This window comes from Bombina bombina, chromosome 5 (genome assembly GCF_027579735.1).
Source record: "Bombina bombina isolate aBomBom1 chromosome 5, aBomBom1.pri, whole genome shotgun sequence".
Classification (NCBI taxonomy): Eukaryota; Metazoa; Chordata; class Amphibia; order Anura; family Bombinatoridae; genus Bombina; species Bombina bombina.
In genome coordinates, this window is record NC_069503.1 from 138224543 (window position 1) to 138243907 (window position 19365).

General features: G+C 40.1%; 1 protein-coding gene across 2 annotated transcripts in view; it reads left to right on the plus strand.

Annotated features, from left to right (window-relative positions):
• The window catches only part of KLHL18 (kelch like family member 18), a 118967-nt gene that overhangs the window by 25864 nt on the left and 73738 nt on the right, over nt 1-19365 (plus strand). For both annotated transcript variants that reach the window (XM_053713724.1, XM_053713725.1), the window contains exons 2-4: nt 2993-3123; nt 14070-14210; nt 15835-16033. In XM_053713724.1, coding sequence (XP_053569699.1) covers nt 2993-3123; nt 14070-14210; nt 15835-16033 — 471 coding nt within the window. The remainder of the gene's footprint in view (nt 1-2992; nt 3124-14069; nt 14211-15834; nt 16034-19365) is intronic.

A 19365-nucleotide genomic window follows, 5' to 3' on the forward strand; every position in this document is an offset into this window, starting at 1 on the left:
GTCCATCTGTCCAAAGGTATGACCTTTCGCAGGCCAGATTGGACCATTGTAACAACAGACGCCAGCCTTCTAGGTTGGGGTGCAGTCTGGAACTCCCTGAAGGCTCAGGGTTCATGGACTCAGGAGGAGAAACTCCTCCCAATAAATATTCTGGAGTTAAGAGCAATATTCAATGCTCTTCTAGCTTGGCCTCAGTTAGCAACACTGAGGTTCATCAGATTTCAGTCGGACAACATCACGACTGTGGCTTACATCATCCATCAAGGGGGGACCAGGAGTTCCCTAGCGATGTCAGAAGTCTCAAAGATAATTCGCTGGGCAGAGACTCACTCTTGCCACCTATCAGTGATCCATATCCCAGGGGTAGAGAACTGGGAGGCGGATTTTCTAAGTCGTCAGACTTTTCATCCGGGGGAGTGGGAACTCCATCCGCAGGTGTTTGCTCAATTGGTTCTCCGTTGGGGCAAACCAGAACTGGATCTCATGGCGTCTCGCCAGAACGCCAAGCTTCCTTGTTACGGATCCAGGTCCAGGGACCCAGAAGCGGCACTGATAGATGCTCTAGCAGCACCTTGGTTCTTCAACCTGGCCTATGTGTTTCCACCGTTTCCTCTGCTCCCTCGTCTGATTGCCAAAATCAAACAGGAGAGAGCATCGGTGATATTGATAGCGCCTGCGTGGCCACGCAGGACCTGGTATGCAGACCTAGTGGACATGTCATCCTTTCCACCATGGACTCTGCCTCTGAGACAAGACCTTCTAATACAAGGTCCTTTCAATCATCCGAATCTACTTTCTCTGAGACTGACTGCATGGAGATTGAACGCTTGATCTTATCAAAGCGTGGCTTCTCCGAGTCAGTAATTGATACCTTAATACAGGCACGAAAGCCTGTCACGAGGAAAATTTACCACAAGATTTGGCGTAAATATCTTCATTGGTGTGAATCCAAGAATTACTCATGGAGTAGGGTTAGGATTCCTAGGATATTGTCCTTCCTCCAAGAGGGTTTGGACAAAGGACTATCAGCTAGTTCTTTAAAGGGACAGATTTCTGCTCTGTCTATTCTTTTACACAAGCGTCTGGCAGAAGTTCCAGACGTTCAGGCATTTTGTCAGGCTTTAGTTAGAATTAAGCCTGTGTTTAAACCTGTTGCTCCCCCATGGAGCTTAAACTTAGTTCTTAAAGTTCTTCAAGGGGTTCCGTTTGAACCCCTTCATTCTATTGATATCAAACTTCTATCATGGAAAGTTCTTTTTCTGATGGCTATTTCCTCGGCTCGAAGAGTCTCTGAGTTATCTGCCTTACATTGTGATTCTCCTTATCTGATCTTTCATTCAGATAAAGTAGTTCTGCGTACAAAACCTGGGTTTTTACCTAAGGTGGTTTCTAACAAGAATATCAATCAAGAGATTGTTGTTCCATCATTATGCCCTAATCCTTCTTCAAAGAAGGAACGTCTTTTGCATAATCTAGACGTAGTCCGTGCATTGAAGTTTTACTTGCAGGCTACTAAAGATTTTCGCCAAACATCTCACCTGTTTGTTATTTACTCTGGACAGAGGAGAGGTCAAAAGGCCTCAGCAACCTCTCTTTTTGGCTTCGGAGTATAATCCGTTTAGCATATGAGACTGCTGGACAGCAGCCCCCTGAAAGAATTACAGCTCATTCTACTAGAGCTGTGGCTTCCGCCTGGGCCTTTAAAAATGAGGCCTCTGTTGAACAGATTTGCAAGGCTGCGACTTGGTCTTCGCTTCATACCTTTTTAAAATTTGCTTCTTCGGAGGCTGTTTTTTGGGAGAAAGGTTCTACAGGCAGTGGTTCCTTCTGTTTAAGTTCCTGCCTTGTCCCTCCCATCATACGTGTACTTAAGCTTTGGTATTAGTATCCCACAAGTAATGGATGATCCGTGGACTGGATACACTTAACAAGAGAAAACATAATTTATGCTTACCTGATAAATTTATTTCTCTTGTAGTGTATCCAGTCCACGGCCCGCCCAGTCCTTTTAAGGCAGGTCTAAATTTTAATTAAACTTCAATCACCACTGCACCCTATGGTTTCTCCTTTCTTGGCTTGTTTCGGTCGAATGACTGGATATGGCAGTTAGGGGAGGAGCTATATAGCAGCTCTGCTGTGGGTGATCCTCTTGCAACTTCCTGTTGGGAAGGAGAATATCCCACAAGTAATGGATGATCCGTGGACTGGATACACTACAAGAGAAATAAATTTATCAGGTAAGCATAAATTATGTTTTTTTCTTTCATGATTCAGATAGAGCATGCAAATTTCTAATTTACTCCTATTATCAATTTTTCTTCATTCTCTTGCTATCTTTGTTTGAAAAAGGACTCTATGCTAAGGATCCAGACAATTTTTGGTTCAGACCCTGGACAGCACTTGTTTATTGGTGCTGTCCAATCGGCAAGAACAACCCAGGCTCTGAACAAAAAATGGGCCGGCTTCTAAACTTACATTCTTTTCAAATAAAGATAGCAAGAGAATGAAGAAAAATTGATAATAGGAGTAAATTGAGAAAGTTGCTTAAAATTGCATGCTCTATCTGAATCATGAAATAAAAAAAATGGGTTTAGTGTCCCTTTTAAATAAAAAAAAAATCAATTTAAATTAAAAGAAGCCAGATTTTTTTTATTTATATATTTTTAATTTTTAAAAACATTATATATATATATATATATATATATATATATATATATATATATATATATATATATATATATATATATATATATATATAATCTCTATCTATCTATCTATCTATCTATCTATCTATCTATCTAATCTATCTATATCTGAATCATGCTCACCTTTTCTAAAATGCTTTATAATCGGGTAGAACTTTTTAATGATAAAGACATTAGAGAATAATATTACATTGTTTTTGTTTAAGCAAAAAATCCTCATTGCAAGCCAGTGAGTTCCCATAAAGTAAGGTGTGTAATTTCCTTTTTTCTTCATTTTTTTTTTTCAGGTCGGGGAGCATAAATTCAGCGCCCACCGGATTGTGTTGGCTGCGTCTATCCCGTATTTTCATGCTATGTTTACAAATGACATGGTAGAATGTAAACAAGATGAGATTGTCATGCAAGGAATGGACCCCAGGTAATCATAACCATGCTCTCTGGCAATGCTCAGTTTTATTGTAGCACTTTATGTGCACAGATTGCGCTAAACCCTCTGCTACAGGTCTGCTAGATATTTATTGGTTTTGTAAGAACCACTAAAAGGGCATGAAACCCATTTTTTTCTTTAATGATTCAGAGCATGTCATTTCAAACAACTTTATAATTTACTTCTATTATCACATTTTTCTCATTTTCTTTGTATCTTTTTGTTGGAAAGCATTGAACTTTTTAAAAATTGTATGCGCTGTCTGATTCACATTAGAAAATGTTTGGGTTTTAGATAAAAAAAAAAATCTGTTTTTCTTATGTTAACTTAAAGGGACACTAAACACAATTTTTTTATTTTATGATTCAGATAGAGCATGCTATTTTAAGCAACTTTCTATTTTTCTCCTATTATCAATTGTTCTTCTTTTTTTTGCTATCTTTATTTAAAAAGCAGGAATGTGATGCATAGGAGCCGGCCCATTTTTGGTTGAGAACCTGGGTTATGCTTGCTTATTGGTGGGTAAATGTCAGCCCACAATAAGCAAGCGCTATCCATGGTGCTGAACCTAAAATGGGCTGGCTGCTTAGATTTACATTCCTGCTTTTAAAATAAAGATAGCAAGAGAACGAAGACAAATTGATAATAGGAGTAAATTAGAAAGTTGCTTAAAATTCCATACTCCTATTTGAATCATGAACAAAATTGGGATTCAGTGTCCCTTTAAGTGATTCAGTTATTGCCTATTACAGTGTTGTATAGTCTTGGCCTTGAGTGCAGCCTGTGGATATCTGGTGTTCAATGTATCCAGAGCTAAATCCAATATGTGAGAGAAAAAAAAGTGAGATTTGGGTTAGAGAAAATTATAAATGCGCACACAAAGGCTCTGGAATACAAGGGCATCTATTACATATTAGAGAATCAGTGGGCGAAGTTAGGTTTTGAGAACTTTTGCATTAAAAATTTATCTAGATCCCACCAGTTAATGACAGTTCACATAACCTCTCATTCTTCAGATGTACTAAATTTATTTAAAATTCAGGAATGTTAAGGGACAGTGACTTGTAAAATTGGTTTTGATTATAAAAAGTATGATAAATTGGGTTTTTTTAGGTATATTTTTAAAAATTAAATAGCTGGTTTTGTTCTTTGAAATCACAATTCATTAAAATGGGCTGAGCTTGCAGGAAAATCTAATATTTTTATCCTTATAATTTTCTGTACACACAAATGCTTCTTTATCATATCTGGTTATATACCAAAGCCCATTACATAGACAAAAAAATGAAACATTATCATTTATTACTGGGAGTGTAATTTGTAATATGCGTGAATAGCTTTTCTATACCCTTTGCTCAAGTATTCATTATTTTAACATAGGTGGATATACCACAGACAAAACCAGTTCTTTCAAATGCCAAAATGAAGGTTAACTAAACTGTTTGTAAATAATTGAATACACTCAAACAGTTAAAATGAATAATTGTGAACAAATTGCAGGTACAGTGTACCCTAAATGTCTCCCTTTTAATGTGTTCTCAATTATCCATTTACCAGTGGAGTATATTAAATTGTTTACAAACAGTTCCTTTACTTTTATTTTGTCATTTGAAATAGTTGCCTGTGGTATCCCTACCGATACTGAATATTTCTATTCTTAAAGGTACACGCTCGCTAAGCGCACCACTATCCCACTCGAGGATAACGCGTCGTTTAAGGAGCCCATGGATAAGAAATTGGAGACCCTGTTAAGAAAGATGTTTCAGCACGCTGTGTTCTTATTTCAGCCTGCTGCGGCTGTTGCTGTGGTGGCGGGAGCCGCTGCCTATTGGTGTGATTTCCTGTCGGATATAATCGAGGTGGAAACTCCCCTCAATGAGATACAGGAAAGAATTAAGACCCTGAGGGTAGCTAATTCGCTTATCTGTGATGCAAATATGCAGATTATTCACTTGAATATCAGGGTCTTCAGGTTTTTCTGTTCTGGCCCGGAGGGCTCTATGGTTGAAGTCATGGTCTGCTTACATGACGTCCAAATCTAGATTATTCCTCTTCCATTTAAGGGGAAGATTATTTTCGATCCAGGTCTTTCTACCGCAGGATAAGAATAAGCCTAAGGGTCCTATTTTTTGTCCCTTTCGTTTGGAGAAGTCTTAACAACAGCAGCCTGCCGCAAAGCCAGAGCAGTCCAAAGGGATCTTGGAAGCCATCTCAGTCTTGGAATAAGCTAAGCAGAACAAGAAGCCTGCAGAGACAAAATCTACATGAAGGGGCAGCCCCCGATCCGTCTCTGGATCGCGTAGGGGGCAGACTATATCTCTTTTTGCGGAGGCTTTGTCATGGACTGCTTTCCCTTTAAATTCTTTAGGGCACCTCCCTATCAGTTGCCTATAAAGGGATCATGTTTTCCCTATTTGCTTGCTTGATTATTTGAGAGTAATAGGGAAAGTTAGTTGTCAGGACTCATTTCCCTGTTATCCTGTTATTACTACCTGGATATCGTTTTTCCTTATTAAAGCTTTCTTCAGACCATATCAACTTATGAACTTTCATTTGTATCTAAAGAATCCACCTCAATTCTAAGTTTGTTTGTTTGTTGTAAAAAGGACCTCTAACCGTCTCTCTCACGTTGCAGCCTGTCAGCTGAAACTCCTTCTCACTCACACTACCCTGTGACGTCATTAAGCCGCAAACGCTTCTCAGTTAACCTCAGACCGCTCACAGCTTCAGTGTGCTTCGCTCTCTCTCTCTTCAGCCATTAGAACCCGGTCATCCCCTCTGCCTAACATCATCTGAGAACGTGAACGGACTTCCCGTTATCTAACTCTAAACCGGATTGCTGAACTCTTCATCACTACGACTTTCTGTCTGGAACCAGCACTTAAACCGCAAGTATCCTAAACTCTGTGCCTCAACTTACTGTCTGCTTGCTTGTTACTGCAGTTCCTCCTCTTGCCAATGCCATTAACAATTTATGCTTAGAAGTTGCCGAACATTGATAACAGACTCTGCTTTCTTAATAATATCCTTCTTACAGGACTGTGCTATTAACTATCATCATACTGCTATATGGTTTGCAAAAGCATATTATAAAACCCAAGTAGTTCTATGTTTGCAAACCCAAGTAGTTCTATGTTTGCAAACTAACTGGCTAACTTTTATGCAAAAACATTTCTCCTAAGAGCTTCTATTTCTATATGTAGCCACTACAAAAGGCACGTGTATACTTTATTGCAATCTTGATCTACAACTTTAGTGAAAGTTAACTGAATGTTGTAGTAAAAGTGTCAGAATCTTTATATTATAAAATATAGCTAATTACTCATATTCCTTACTCTTTAGGAAAATAGAGTACAGGACTTCCTGAATAGCTACAAATCTAACTATATTTAGACACTACTCTAACTGAAGTTATAAGACATAATTATAACAGGCTTGGATGAGAAACGTGCAGGATCCTTGGGTTCTGGAAGTCATTGCCCAGGGTTACAGGATAGGTTTCAAATCTCACCTTCCCAGGAGCAGATTTCTCTTGTCAAATCTATTGTCAAAACCAGAGAAACGAGATGCTTTTCTAGAGTGTGTGAGGGATCTCTCCTCTCTAGGAGTAATTGTTCCAGTACCTTTAGCGGAAAGAGATCTAGGATACTATTCAAACCTTTTCATGGTCTCAAAGAAGGAGGTTACGTTTCACCCGCTTCTAGACCTAAAGTACCTAAACAAATTTCTGTTGGTCCCATCGTTCAAGATGGAGACAATAAAGGTCCATTCTGCCCTTAGTTCAAGAGGGACAGTTCATGACTATGATGGATTTGAAGGACGCTTACCTTCATGTGCCAATACAAAAGGATCACTTCAAGTTCCTAAGATTCGCATTTCTGGACCAGCACTTCCAGTTTGTAGCTCTACCCTTCGGTCTGGCCACTGCTCCAAGAGTCTTTATGAAGGTTCTGGGAGCTCTCCTCACGGTGGCGAGGTCCAGAAGTACTGCAGTAGTGCCTTATCTGGACGACATCCTGGTCTAGGCTCCGCCCTGCCAGCTGGCAGAGGACCATTTGAGAGCGATTTTATTCACCTTCTTCGATCTCATGGATGGAAAATAAACTCAGGAAATAGTTCTCTGGTTCCCAGTACCAGAGTGGAGTTCCTGGGCACTATAATAGACTCCATATACATGAAGATATTCCTGATAGACCAGAGATGTTGCAAAAATGCCTCCAGCTGTCTTGCCCTTCAGACCTCCTCAAGGCCATCTGTGGCCCGGTGCATGGAGGTGATTAGGCTCATGGTATCCAGCATAGATGTCATTCCATACGCCAGGTTCCATCTCAGACCTCTTCAGTTGTGCATGCTGAGGCAATGGAACAACGATCACTCGGATCTATCCCAGCAGATTTCTCTGGACAACCAGTCGAGATAATCCCTCTCTTGTTGGCTCTGTCCAGGGACATCCTTCTTGAGACCATCCTGGGAGATTGTGACTACAGATGCGAGCCTCTCAGGATGGGGAGCTGTTTGGAGTGCCAGGAAGGCACACACGGCAGGTGGAATCGAGAGGAGTCTCTTCTTATGATCAACATCCTGGAACTTCGAGCTATCTTCAACGCTCTAAGGGCTTGGCCCCTCCTGGGTTCGTCCCAGTTCATCAGATTCCAGTCGGACAACATTACCTTGGTGGATTACATCAGCCATCAGGGGGGAACGAGAAGCTCCTTAGCCATGAGGGAAGTATCTCAGATTCTGGAATAGGCGGAGACCCACAACTGTTCGCTGTAAGCCATGCACATTCCGGGTGTGGACAACTGGGAAGCGGATTTTCTCAGCAGACAATCGTTTCATCCGGGGGAATGGTCTCTTCATCCTGAGGTGTTTGCGGAGATTTGCAACAGATGGGGGACATCGGAGATAGATCTCAGGGCGTCCAGAGTCTCTGAGATGGCTGCCTTGCAATGTGAGCCTCCTTACCTAGCCTTTCATGCTTATAAGGCTGTTCTTTGCACTGGGTTCGGGATTCTCCCTAAGGTTGTGTCTGATCGCAACATCAATCAGGAGATTGTGGTTCCTTCCTTTTGTCCTAATCCTTCTTCTTCGAAGGAACGGTTACTTCATAATTTGGATGTGGTTCGAGCCTTGAAATTCTATCTTCAGGCCATGAAGGTTTTCAGACAGATTTCAGCATTATTTGTTCAGGGAAGCGCAAAAGACAGAAGGCTTCTTACACTTCCCTATCTTTTTGGCTAAGGAGCATGATTCGCTTGGCCTATGAGTCAGCAGGACATAAGCCTCCTTAGAGGATTACAGCTCACTAAACTAGAGTTGTGGCTCCTTCTTGGGCCTTCAAGAATGAGGCCTCTATGGAGCAGATTTGTAAGGCGGCTACCTGGTCCTCCTGACATTCTTTTTCAAAGTTTTACAAATTTGATGTTTTTGCTTCGGTTAAAGCAGCTTTTGGGAGAAAGGTCTTGCAGGCTGTAGTGCCTTCAGAATATGATCCACCTCTCTTTTACCCTCACACTTTTTTCATTCAGTGTCCTCTAGAGCTTAGGTATTTGTTTCCCACAAGTAATGAATGAAGCCGTGGACTCTCCTCATATAAGGATGGAAAACATAATTTATGCTTACCTGATAATTTCATTTCCATCTGTATGAGGAGAGTCCACGGCTCCTGCACGGTTCTCCGTTGTGCGGACCTAAATTTTTTTTGTTTTTCTTCTGGCACCATTTATACCCTGATATTTCTCCTACTCTTTTCCTTGTTCCCTTGGCAGAATGACTGGGGGATGAGGGGAGTGGGGGAGGTATTTAAGTCTTTGGCTGGGGTGTCTTTGCCTCCTCCTGGTGGCCAGGTTCTGTGTTTTCCACAAGTAATGAATGAAGCTGTGGACTCTCCTTGTAAAGATGGAAATGAAATAACCATGTAAGCATAATTTGTTTTTTCTCTTTCTACAGGTCCCTGACAGTCTCATTGTCTGTCACACCTAAGAAGCTGTTCCTGCCCTGCAGCTGGATCCACAGGTAAGTGCGTTTGCCTTCTAGGTACTGAAGGTCAGCACTTAAGTGGTTAACTTTCCAAGTGGATCTGTATTTGGGACACTATCTCTTTTTTTATTAAGGTTCATGTAGATAGGCAGCTCTGCGGGTTTTTTGGTGTCCAGTGGTCTGTAGAAAACAAAGCGCTACCAGACTCAAGTGCAGATAAATAACATAAAGCAAACCACACTAATGAATTGCATTTACAATGTTAACAATTTTTTTGCGCACTGCAACATATCCCAATCATCAAAATAAGTGTGGAAGACAGAGTCCGTGTGACAAAAAAGTCTCTTTCTTTCCTCCAAGTAAGTCTCTAGATGCAGTACTCACTACGTGTGTGATTGTATCCCTTGCAGGCTTCCGTACTTGCAGCTTGGATTATTATAGCCGTGCTGGAAAGGGGATACACAATGTCTTTGCTGCAAAGTACTAAGGATCCTCGGATAGCTCCAAATAAGTATTGCAACGGTTGCAGGGGCATCATCTTATTGGTGCCTGACCTGTGTCTGACCTGATTTCAGAAGAGACTACTATAGAAGAGATCCAGAATAGGATCAAGGCTCTTAAGCTGGCCAACACTTTTTTATCTGTGATGCCAACATGCAAGTGATTAGATTTTCTTCTTCGCTGTTCTAGCTCAGCAGATGTTTCTTCAAAGTCCAAACTTGTATCTTTGCCTTATAAGGACAAGACCTTATTTGGTCCTGGTCTGGCTTAAATCATTTCTGAAATTACGGGTGAAAGGGATCTTTCCTTCCTTAGGACAAGAAGAATAGACCTTAGGGTCGCAAGATTTCTAATTTTCCGTTCTTTCGTAACTTTAAGGGACAGAAGTCTTCCTCCTCCACTTCCAAGCCAGATTAGTCCAAGTCTTCTTCGGGGTCCAGTCAAACTTGGAATAAGTGGAAGCAAGCCAAGACACATTTCTCTGATTCTAAATCAGCATGATGGGACTGCCCCCGATCCAGTCTTGGATCACTTGGGGGACAGGCTTTTCAGTCTGATGGTAGCTTCTATGGACATCATTCATTTTGCTTGGTTCCATCTGAAACCTCCTGCATGCTCAGTCAATGGAAAGGAGATCACTCGGATCTCTCGCAGAGGATAAATCTGGATCCCCTAACAAGGGACACTCTCTCATGGTGGATTTCTCAGGACCATCTGTCTCGGGGGAACATGCTTCCTGGGTGATTGTGACTACGGACGCCAGCCTGTTAAGCTGGGTGCAGTTTGTGGCTCCTTAAAAGCTCAGGGTCTGTGGAAGGAGTCGTCTCTTCCCATAAATATTCTGGAAGTGAGAGCAATCTTCAATGCCTTGACAGCTTGGCCTCAGTTAGCCTTGGTCTGGTTTATCAGATTCCAATCAGATAACATTACCTCAGTGGCTTACATCAGCCACCAGGGAGGAACTTGGAGTTCCTTAGCTGTGAAGGAGATGACGCGCATCCTACCGTGGGCGGAAGCTGACAATTGTCTCCTAACTTTCATCCACATTCCAGGCATGGACAACTGGGAGGCGGATTTTCTGAGCAGACAGACCTTTCATCCCGGGGAGTGGGTTCTCCATCTGGAGGTATTCTCAAAGTTAACCCTCAGGTGTGGGGTTCCGGAGTTGGATCTGATGGTGTCTCGTCAAAACGCCAAGCTTCCAAGGTTCAAGGTCAAGAGATCCTCAAGCAGCTCTGATAGACGCTCTGGCGGTTCCTTGGATCTTCAATCTGGCATACCTGTTTCCTCCGTTTGCTCTCCTTCCATGAGTAATTGCTTGTATCAAACAGGAGAGAGCATCCGTGATTCTGATAGCTCCAGCATAGCCTTGCAGGATCTGGTTCGCGGATCTGGTGAAGTTATCTTCTCTTCCACCTTGGGGGTTACCTCTGAAGGAAGGACCTTCTACTTTAGGGTCCCTTCCTTCATCCAAATCTAGATTCTCTGAAGCTGACTGCTTGGAGATTGAACGCCTAGTTTTCGGAGACTGTTATTTATACCATGCTTGAGTTATTCGCAAGATTTACCATAAGGTATTGCGCAAATACCTCTATCGATGTGAATTGAAGGGTTTGTCTTGGAGCAGGGTAAGGGTACCCAGAATTTTGTCTTTTTCTCCAGGAGGGTCTGGAGAAGGGTTTGTCAGTCAGTACTCTGAAGGGTCAGATTTCTGCATGGTCTATTCTTTTGCACAAACGTTAGGCAGATTTGCCAGATGTCTAATCTTTTCTTCAGGCCTTGTTCAGAATCAGACCTGATTTAAATCTGTTGCTCCTCCTTGGAGTCTTAATCTTGTTCTTAACATTTTGCAGCAGGCTCCGTTTGAGCCAATGCATTCTGTTGATATTAAAGGCACACTGAACCCAAATTTTTTTTCTTTCGTGATTCAGATAGAGCATGAAATTTTAAGCAACTTTCTAATTTACTCCTATTATTAAATTTTCTTCATTTTCTTGTTATCTTTATTTGAAATGCAAGAATATAAGTTTAGATGCCGGCCCATTTTTGGTGAACAACCTGGGTTGTTCTTTCTGATTGGTGGATAAATTCATCCACCAATAAAAAAGTACTGAACTAAAAAAAATCTGAAAACCTCAGCAAAAACCCTGCTTCTTTACTGCAGGAACCCCTTAACCCTTTATCATATATAACCAGCACCTATTACCAAAAATAAATTTAGGTCCAGATTCACAGAGTGAGAAGTAGAGTAAAAAACACTCATCTACTTACCCAGTGCGAATCTCACAAGCTGACTCCAGAATTGTTAGGTGTTGTTTTCAGAGGGGGAGTGTCGGTCAGGACTGGGCCTTAGGCACACCGTACCAGCTGGAAATGAATATATTATTTGATCAGGATATCTACAAGAACAGACTTCAGACCACGCAGCAATGAGTCTAAAACGATTCTCCTTTATTGAAAGATGAACAACACGTCTTATAGGCGACAGTTACAGCATACAGGGTTAACATGATGACACGTTATGACCGCGTCATTTTACACAGTGTTTGCCAGGAAAAATACAAATATTATTATTATTATAATTAGGTAAAAGACAGTTTTGAGAAGCAATATTTCTATAGCCATAATAACAAATGCATCTAGGCCAAAGCAAGGCCATATGGGCATCTTCCAGGCACCTTGCTCAGAACATCTGCAAGGCCAAACTAGCTCTATATAAACTAATAACAAATATGTCTTTTCCCACTACAGAATTGCTGCTATAATAAATGTTACTGAGACAAGATGGATGCCAAAGACAAAATGGCAGCTAGAACAAGATGGCGCTGGTCATGCTAGCAATTAGTCCTAACATTCCCCTTATCTTATTTTTCATGCGTATAAGGCGGTCCTTCAGACTAAGTTGGGATTTCTTTCAAAGGTGTCGGATCGTAATATTAATCAGGAAATTGTTGTTCCTCCTTTTTGTCCCAATCCTTCTTCCCAGAAGGAACATCTTTTGCATAACCTGGATGTTGTGCATGCTCTAAAATTTTACCTTCAAGCAACTTAAAGAGACATGAAACCCCAAAATTTTCTTTCATGATTCAGATAGAGAATACAATTTTAAACAACTTTCTAATTTACTTCTATTATCTAATCTGTTTCATTCTCTTGGTATAATTTGTTGAAGGAGCAGCAATGCACTACTGGTTTCTAACTGAACACATGGGTGAGCCAATCACATTCAATATAAATATGCAGCCATCAATCAACAGATATAACCTATATTCTCTGCTGCACATGAACTTGCCTAGATAAACCTTTCAGCAAATGATAACAAGAGAAGGAAGCAAATTAAATAATAGAAGTAAATTGGAAAGTTGTTTAAAATTGTATTCTCTAGCTGAATCATGAAATACATTTTTGGGGTTTCATGTCCTTTTAAGATTTTCGGCAATCCTTCTGCCCTGTTCACTGTTTTCTCTGGTAAGCGTAAAGGTCAGAAGGCTATTTCTACTACCCTTTCTCTCTGGTTGAGAAGTGTTATCCGGTTAGCTTATGAGACAGCTGGACAACAGCCTCCTGAGAGAATTACGGATCATTCCACTAGGGCTGGCTCCTCTTCCCGGGCTTTCAAGAATGAAGCCTCTGTGGAGCAATTTTGCAACGCGGCAACATGGTTCTCTTTGCATACTTTTTTCAAATTCTAGAAATTTTATACTTTTGCCTCGGCTGAGGCTTCTTTTAGGAGAAAAGTTCTTCAAGCGGTGGTGCCTTCTGTTTAGGTCTACCTGTCTTGTTCTCCCTCCCTTTTCATTCTGTGTCCTCTAACTTGGGTATAGGTTCCCACTAGTAATTGGAATGAAGTTGTGGACTCTCCAGGCCATAGGAAAGAAAACAAAATGTATTCTTACCTGATACATTTCTTTCTCTCCGGGCTTGGAGAATCCATGACCCCGCCCTTATTGAAATTTAAGACTTCAGTTTTTTTGTGTAAAGTTCAGGCACCTCTATACCCTTGTGTTAACTTCTTTTTCCATTTCCCTTCGGCCGAATGACTGGGGGTTATGGGTAAGGGAAGTGACACTTAACAGCTCTGCTAGGGTGCTCTTTGCCTCCTCCTGCTGGCTGGGAGGTGAATATCCCACTAATAATTGGAATGAAGTTGTGGACTCTCCATGCCCGGAAAGAGAGAAATTTATCAGGTAAGCATAAATTTTGTTTTTTAAACAATAACAATTCTGGAGTAGACTGTCCCTTTAAGTATTTGCTATAGAAAGGCTACGTAAATATAGCTAGCAGAAGAAATTACACTCCCAGTGAGGGGTCAGAGAGACAAGTAAATTCAATTTATTGGGCTTTGGTATACAGACAGAGATAATATAAAAAAAGCTTGTGTGTGTATAGAAAGTGATAAAATAAGTAGATCTGATTTCCCAAGTTTAACCCATCTGTAATTGTGTTTTGCTTCTCAGCGCACTGGAAGCTCTGATAAATTTTGCATACAATGGGAACCTTGCTATAGACCAGCAGAATGTTCAGTCCCTGCTCATGGGTGCCAGCTTCCTGCAGCTGCAGAATATCAAGGATGCCTGCTGTTCGTTTCTGAAGGAAAGGTAAGTGTCTGTACGTGCACTAGACCTGGTGAGGGTGACAATCTTACATGCAGTTCTTATTATCATTATTATTATCAGTTATTTTGTAGAGCGCCAACAGCTTCCTTAGCTTCTTAAGTGTTACAGTGCTTGCAACTCCCAATCAGATCATTTACTGTAAGCTAATCATTGCTTGCAGTTCCTGAGCCATACTTTACCTATGTGTTTAACAATTTTGTCAGATGTTAAAATGGCCCATTTTTTTGCAATTTAAAAGGAATCCTATTAAAGGGACACTGAATCCATTTTTTCTTTATTTCATGATTCAGACAGAGCAGCAATTTTAAGTATCTTTCTAATTTACGCTTATCAAACTTTCTTCATTCTCTTGATACCTTTTATTTAATAAAGCAGGAATGTAAAGCTTACAAGCCAGCCCATCTTTGGTTAAGCACCTAGTTAGCGCTTGCTAATTCATGGCTTCATTTTGGATAATAGGAGTAAATTAGAAAGTTGCTTAAAATTGCATGCTCTATCTGAATTATGTAAGAAAAATGTGTGTTTAGTGTCCCTTTAATCTTTCTCTCCTGGTGCATTTTTCAACACAAGATTTTGTGTTCAAATGCGCTCTGTATGGTGATGTGGAGGGGGGGGGGGGGAGTCGGCTCCATACAAGAGACATTTATGCCCTCTCCCTAGGTCACTAGGGTTATCTCTGGCCGGTGCTGCACGTCTTCAACAGTTTTCAGGGTGGTGCCTATTGTATATTTACATGACAAGAAGGGTAATTTTAAGCTCAAATTACACTGCCTATAAAAATGTTAAATTACAAATAATAACAGTATTGTAATGTTCATGCAGGATTTATTTTGCCTGTTGCTGTAATTTACCTTGGCAAGTTGGGCTTTTCTCCCTCCCAATTCTAGGGACCTCGACTTTGCACAGACAGTCTCACGTTGTAGCTTAGAACAGCCTTGTATTGGCGACAGCAAAGGACACAAGAAACCTGATTATTTAAATGGACCATGTTGTTATTGCTCTACTTCGTTCCTTCATGTATTTAACTCAACAATTTCTAATCAATCAGGGATGGCAAATAACTGGTTGTCTTCATCTCAGGATTAATGCATTAGTGTAGGGCTCGACAAACCCAGGAGCCATGGCGCCCCCCAGGCTTTTAACGTTTTTGGAGATGTCTCCATATATCTATATACAAATACCACTGTCTGGCTCCTAAATTGAAACCGATTTATCGACCTCTGCTTATTAAGAGAAAAATGAGCTAATCAAATCTATTATCTATTATATATTTTTATTTAGTTCATGAGAGTTCTTGAATTTCAGGGAAATAAAATTTGAGGCGGTACCCTCTCCTTTTTTTTGGTGTGTGTGTGTTTTAAGGCTGTTTTAGAAATGAGTTGCCCATGGTCTTTATACTGATGGATAATTCAGTATGGTGTATCTTTTTTTTAATTTTTTATTTTGCTTAGAGAGAAGAAAGAAAGCAAAAGGGACCTGTTGGTTTAATTCTTATCAACAGATTAAATCTGTTATGTTGTGTCTAGTTTTAAGCATGATCTGGATCTCCTGCTTTTGTATTTCTGTAGAGTTCTGTCTTAAGATCTGTTCTCTGTGTCTTCCTCAGATTACACCCGAAGAACTGCTTGGGCGTGCGCCAATTTGCAGAAACCATGATGTGCGCAGTGCTGTACGATGCAGCCAACCGCTTTATTCATGAGCACTTTGTGGAGGTCTCCATGTCTGAAGAGTTCCTGGCCTTGGCCTTCGATGAGGTTTTGGAGCTGGTCTCCCGGGATGAGCTAAACGTGAAGGCTGAGGAGCAGGTACTGATGCACTGTATGATGCAATGCGTTCTAATGACGGTTACGTTTTGCTTTGTGACTAAATATCATACCAAACACATTTGTGAGTTGTAGATATAAGGACACTGGAAATGTGTGAGAACTGTGGAGACGCCAGAAACTTTGCAGTGTGTGACTTTAATAAACCTAGGAATGTTTAATATATTTAATTAGAAAAGGAATATGATTTTTAAAGGGACATTACATGTTCAAAATTAAAGGAAACACCTTGATATTTAAATATAAAATATTTAGTTATTTGTAGCAAAATAACTTTTCTATATACTTTATTTATTTTGCTCCATTTTCATGTAATTCAACTTTTTAATTCTGATTTTTAAAGGCTAACTCGGCTATATATCTTTCACTAATTGGTTTTAGCTAATAACAACTAAAGATATGCAAATAAGGAAAATATCAGGGTGGAGTTTGGCTATTAATAATTGCTGTAAAAAGGATGCTGTTTTGTTTTAAAACCATTTATACCTTTTTATGTTCTATAGCAACACAACAAATGTCTCATTATTACAAGGTGTTTACTGTCCCTTTAAATGACACATATTATGTAATTTTAATTTTATTTTTTCGCTTTTCCTGTAATTTTACTATGAAAGTTAGTTTTTCTTCACTGCATCCAGAGAGTCTAGAGTGCATCTTGCAGGTTACAGATTCCTGACAGTACAACATTTTCCGCAGTGATTGCTTGATCAGCGCATTTATATCTCTCTCCAAAAGGCCACAACAATGGATATGAGCGACTTTCTCAGGAGGGTTTTTATGGGGTATATCCAAGAACATTTTTTAAAATTCTTCTAAACCTTGTATTTTTTTTTTATGAAACAAACAAATTATATATAAAAATATATATATATAAATCAGCGGGCCAAAACAATGCAACATGCAAAACAATGTGAAAAACAAAATATCAACGTGAAAAAATTCAACGTTGCAACTAGTGATAATAATGGGTGCATATGCAAACAGTCCACTTGACTATAAAGGGATTATATCACCAACTGGATGATATTGTCCATATGACAAAACGAAATCTTGATATCCAAGATATGGTGGCAGGCAACCCCTTCCAAACGCTTGCTGGTGTCTCAAGGTGTTAGATCTGCAGATATTAGAAAAACAAAGAAGAAGGTGCCACCATGGTGCACAATCAATAGCATACAAAACCCCTTCAGCGCAGGTAGAGTTTATACTCACAGGATCCAAGACACTTGAAGTGTCACAGAAGCCTCCTGGACTCTTAGAAGTCGTCCAGATAACTTTCTCTCTCGGACTTCCAAGAGAGACTTTTTTGCTATGAACATATTTAAAAGGACATAAAAGTATTTTTTGTTATATATTGCCCCTGGCTGCCCTCACAGAACTAATAAATATTAATATTCAATTTGCATAATCAATAAATCATTTAAAAATGACAATGCAAAAGCATTGAATTTCAAATAAGTATGGATTTTCTCTGACAAGTTTCAAATTTTCAAGTTTTAATTTTCCTTCCCCTTGCATCATGTGACAGCCATCAGCCAATCACAAAATGCATATACGTATATTCTGTGAATTCTTGCATATGCTCAGTAGGAGCTGCTGACTCAACAAATGTATGTATAAAAACACTGCACATTTTGTTAATGGTAGTAAATTGGAAAGTTGTTTAAAATTGCCTGTTCTATCTGAAGTTTAATTTTGACTTGTGTCCATTTAATTAGCATTGTAGCTAAAATGCAATTTTTCTCCTTTTCTCAACCTATATTAATAAAATAAAGAGAGATACAATTCTATTTTATTTTTAGTCTTAAGCAAACAAATACATATTCCATAGAAGCACTTTTTTTTTAAAGTCAGGCACAGTTTTGGATTGTTAGCAACTCTAGTTAAATAGAATATATAGTGTTAGAGTTGTGCATCTTGTATTAAAGGGAGAGTCTACTCTAGAATTATTATTCTTCAAAAAGATAGAGAATCCCTTTATTACCCATTCCCCGGTTTTGCATAACCAACACGGTTATATTAATATACTTTCTCTTGTAAGATGTATTGAGTATACTGATTCATCCTTACTTGTGGGATATTCTCCTCCCCTACAGGAAGTGACAGAGAGAGCACCCACAGCAGAGCTGTCTATATAGCTCCCCCCTTAGCTCCACCCCCCCAGTCATTCTCTCTGCCTGCTTAACTGCTAGGAAGGGCAAGAGGAGTGTGGTGACAAAAATGTTAGTTTTTTATTTTCTCAAGCAAAAGTTTATTTTAAATGGTACCGGTGTGTACTATTTACTCTCTGGCAGAAAAGGGATGAAGATTTCTGCAAGGAGGATGATGATCTTAGCACTTTGTAACTAAGATCCACTGCTGTTCTCTCAAGGGCTGAAGAGTACAGGAAAACTTCAGTTAGGGGAAGGGTTTGCATGCTAAGCTGCATATGAGGTATGTTCAGTCTATATTTTTCTAGACAGACTGTGTTAATTCTAGAAAAGGCTGGCATTATTCCCATGAGGGAAGGTTAAGCTGTATTCAGACTCTTTGATAGGAATTTCAGCTTGCTTGAAGGGCTCATTAGTTACTGGTGACACTGTTAAAAAAAACAAAAAAAATAACGTTTTTGTTTATTCAGTGACTGATGTTTTTTAAAGGGACTAAAGGGGTCATTGTGGCTTGTTTTTTGGGTTTTTTAACCCACATGTTAATTAAGAGACACTCTGGTGTTTGTTTGATAGGCCTCAAAACATCGAGGGAGGTGGGAGGGGCCTATTTTTGCGCCTCAGTTGCACAGTTTCTTTTCCTCAGAGACATCTAACTGCTTCTCCTGAGGTTCCTGCTGTGTTTGAGGGCTGTAAAAGAAGTTTTTTTCCCCCACAAATCGTTCTGAAGGGCAGGTAGGAGCCACAGCAGAGCTGTGGCAAGGTGCTGAAAGTCTTTGGGCAAGAGATGTTCACGATCCCTGGGCTTTAGAAATTGTGTCCCAGGGATATCTTCTGGAATTCAAAGACTCCCTTCCAAGGGGGAGATTTCACATTTCTCGACTGTCTGTAAACCAGACAAAGAGAGAGGCGTTCTTATGCCGTGTAGAAGACTTACATACTATGGGGGTGATCCGCCCAGTCCCAAAAGAGGAACAGGGGTTAGGGTTCTACTCAAACCTGTTTGTGGTTCCCAAAAAAGAGGGAACTTTCAGGCTAATTTTGGATCTCCAAAATTCTAAACAAGTTCCTCAAAGTTCCATCATTCAAGATGGAGACTATTCGGACTATTCTACCTCTGATCCAGGAGGGTCAATATATGACTAGCGTGGACATCGTGTTGGCTTT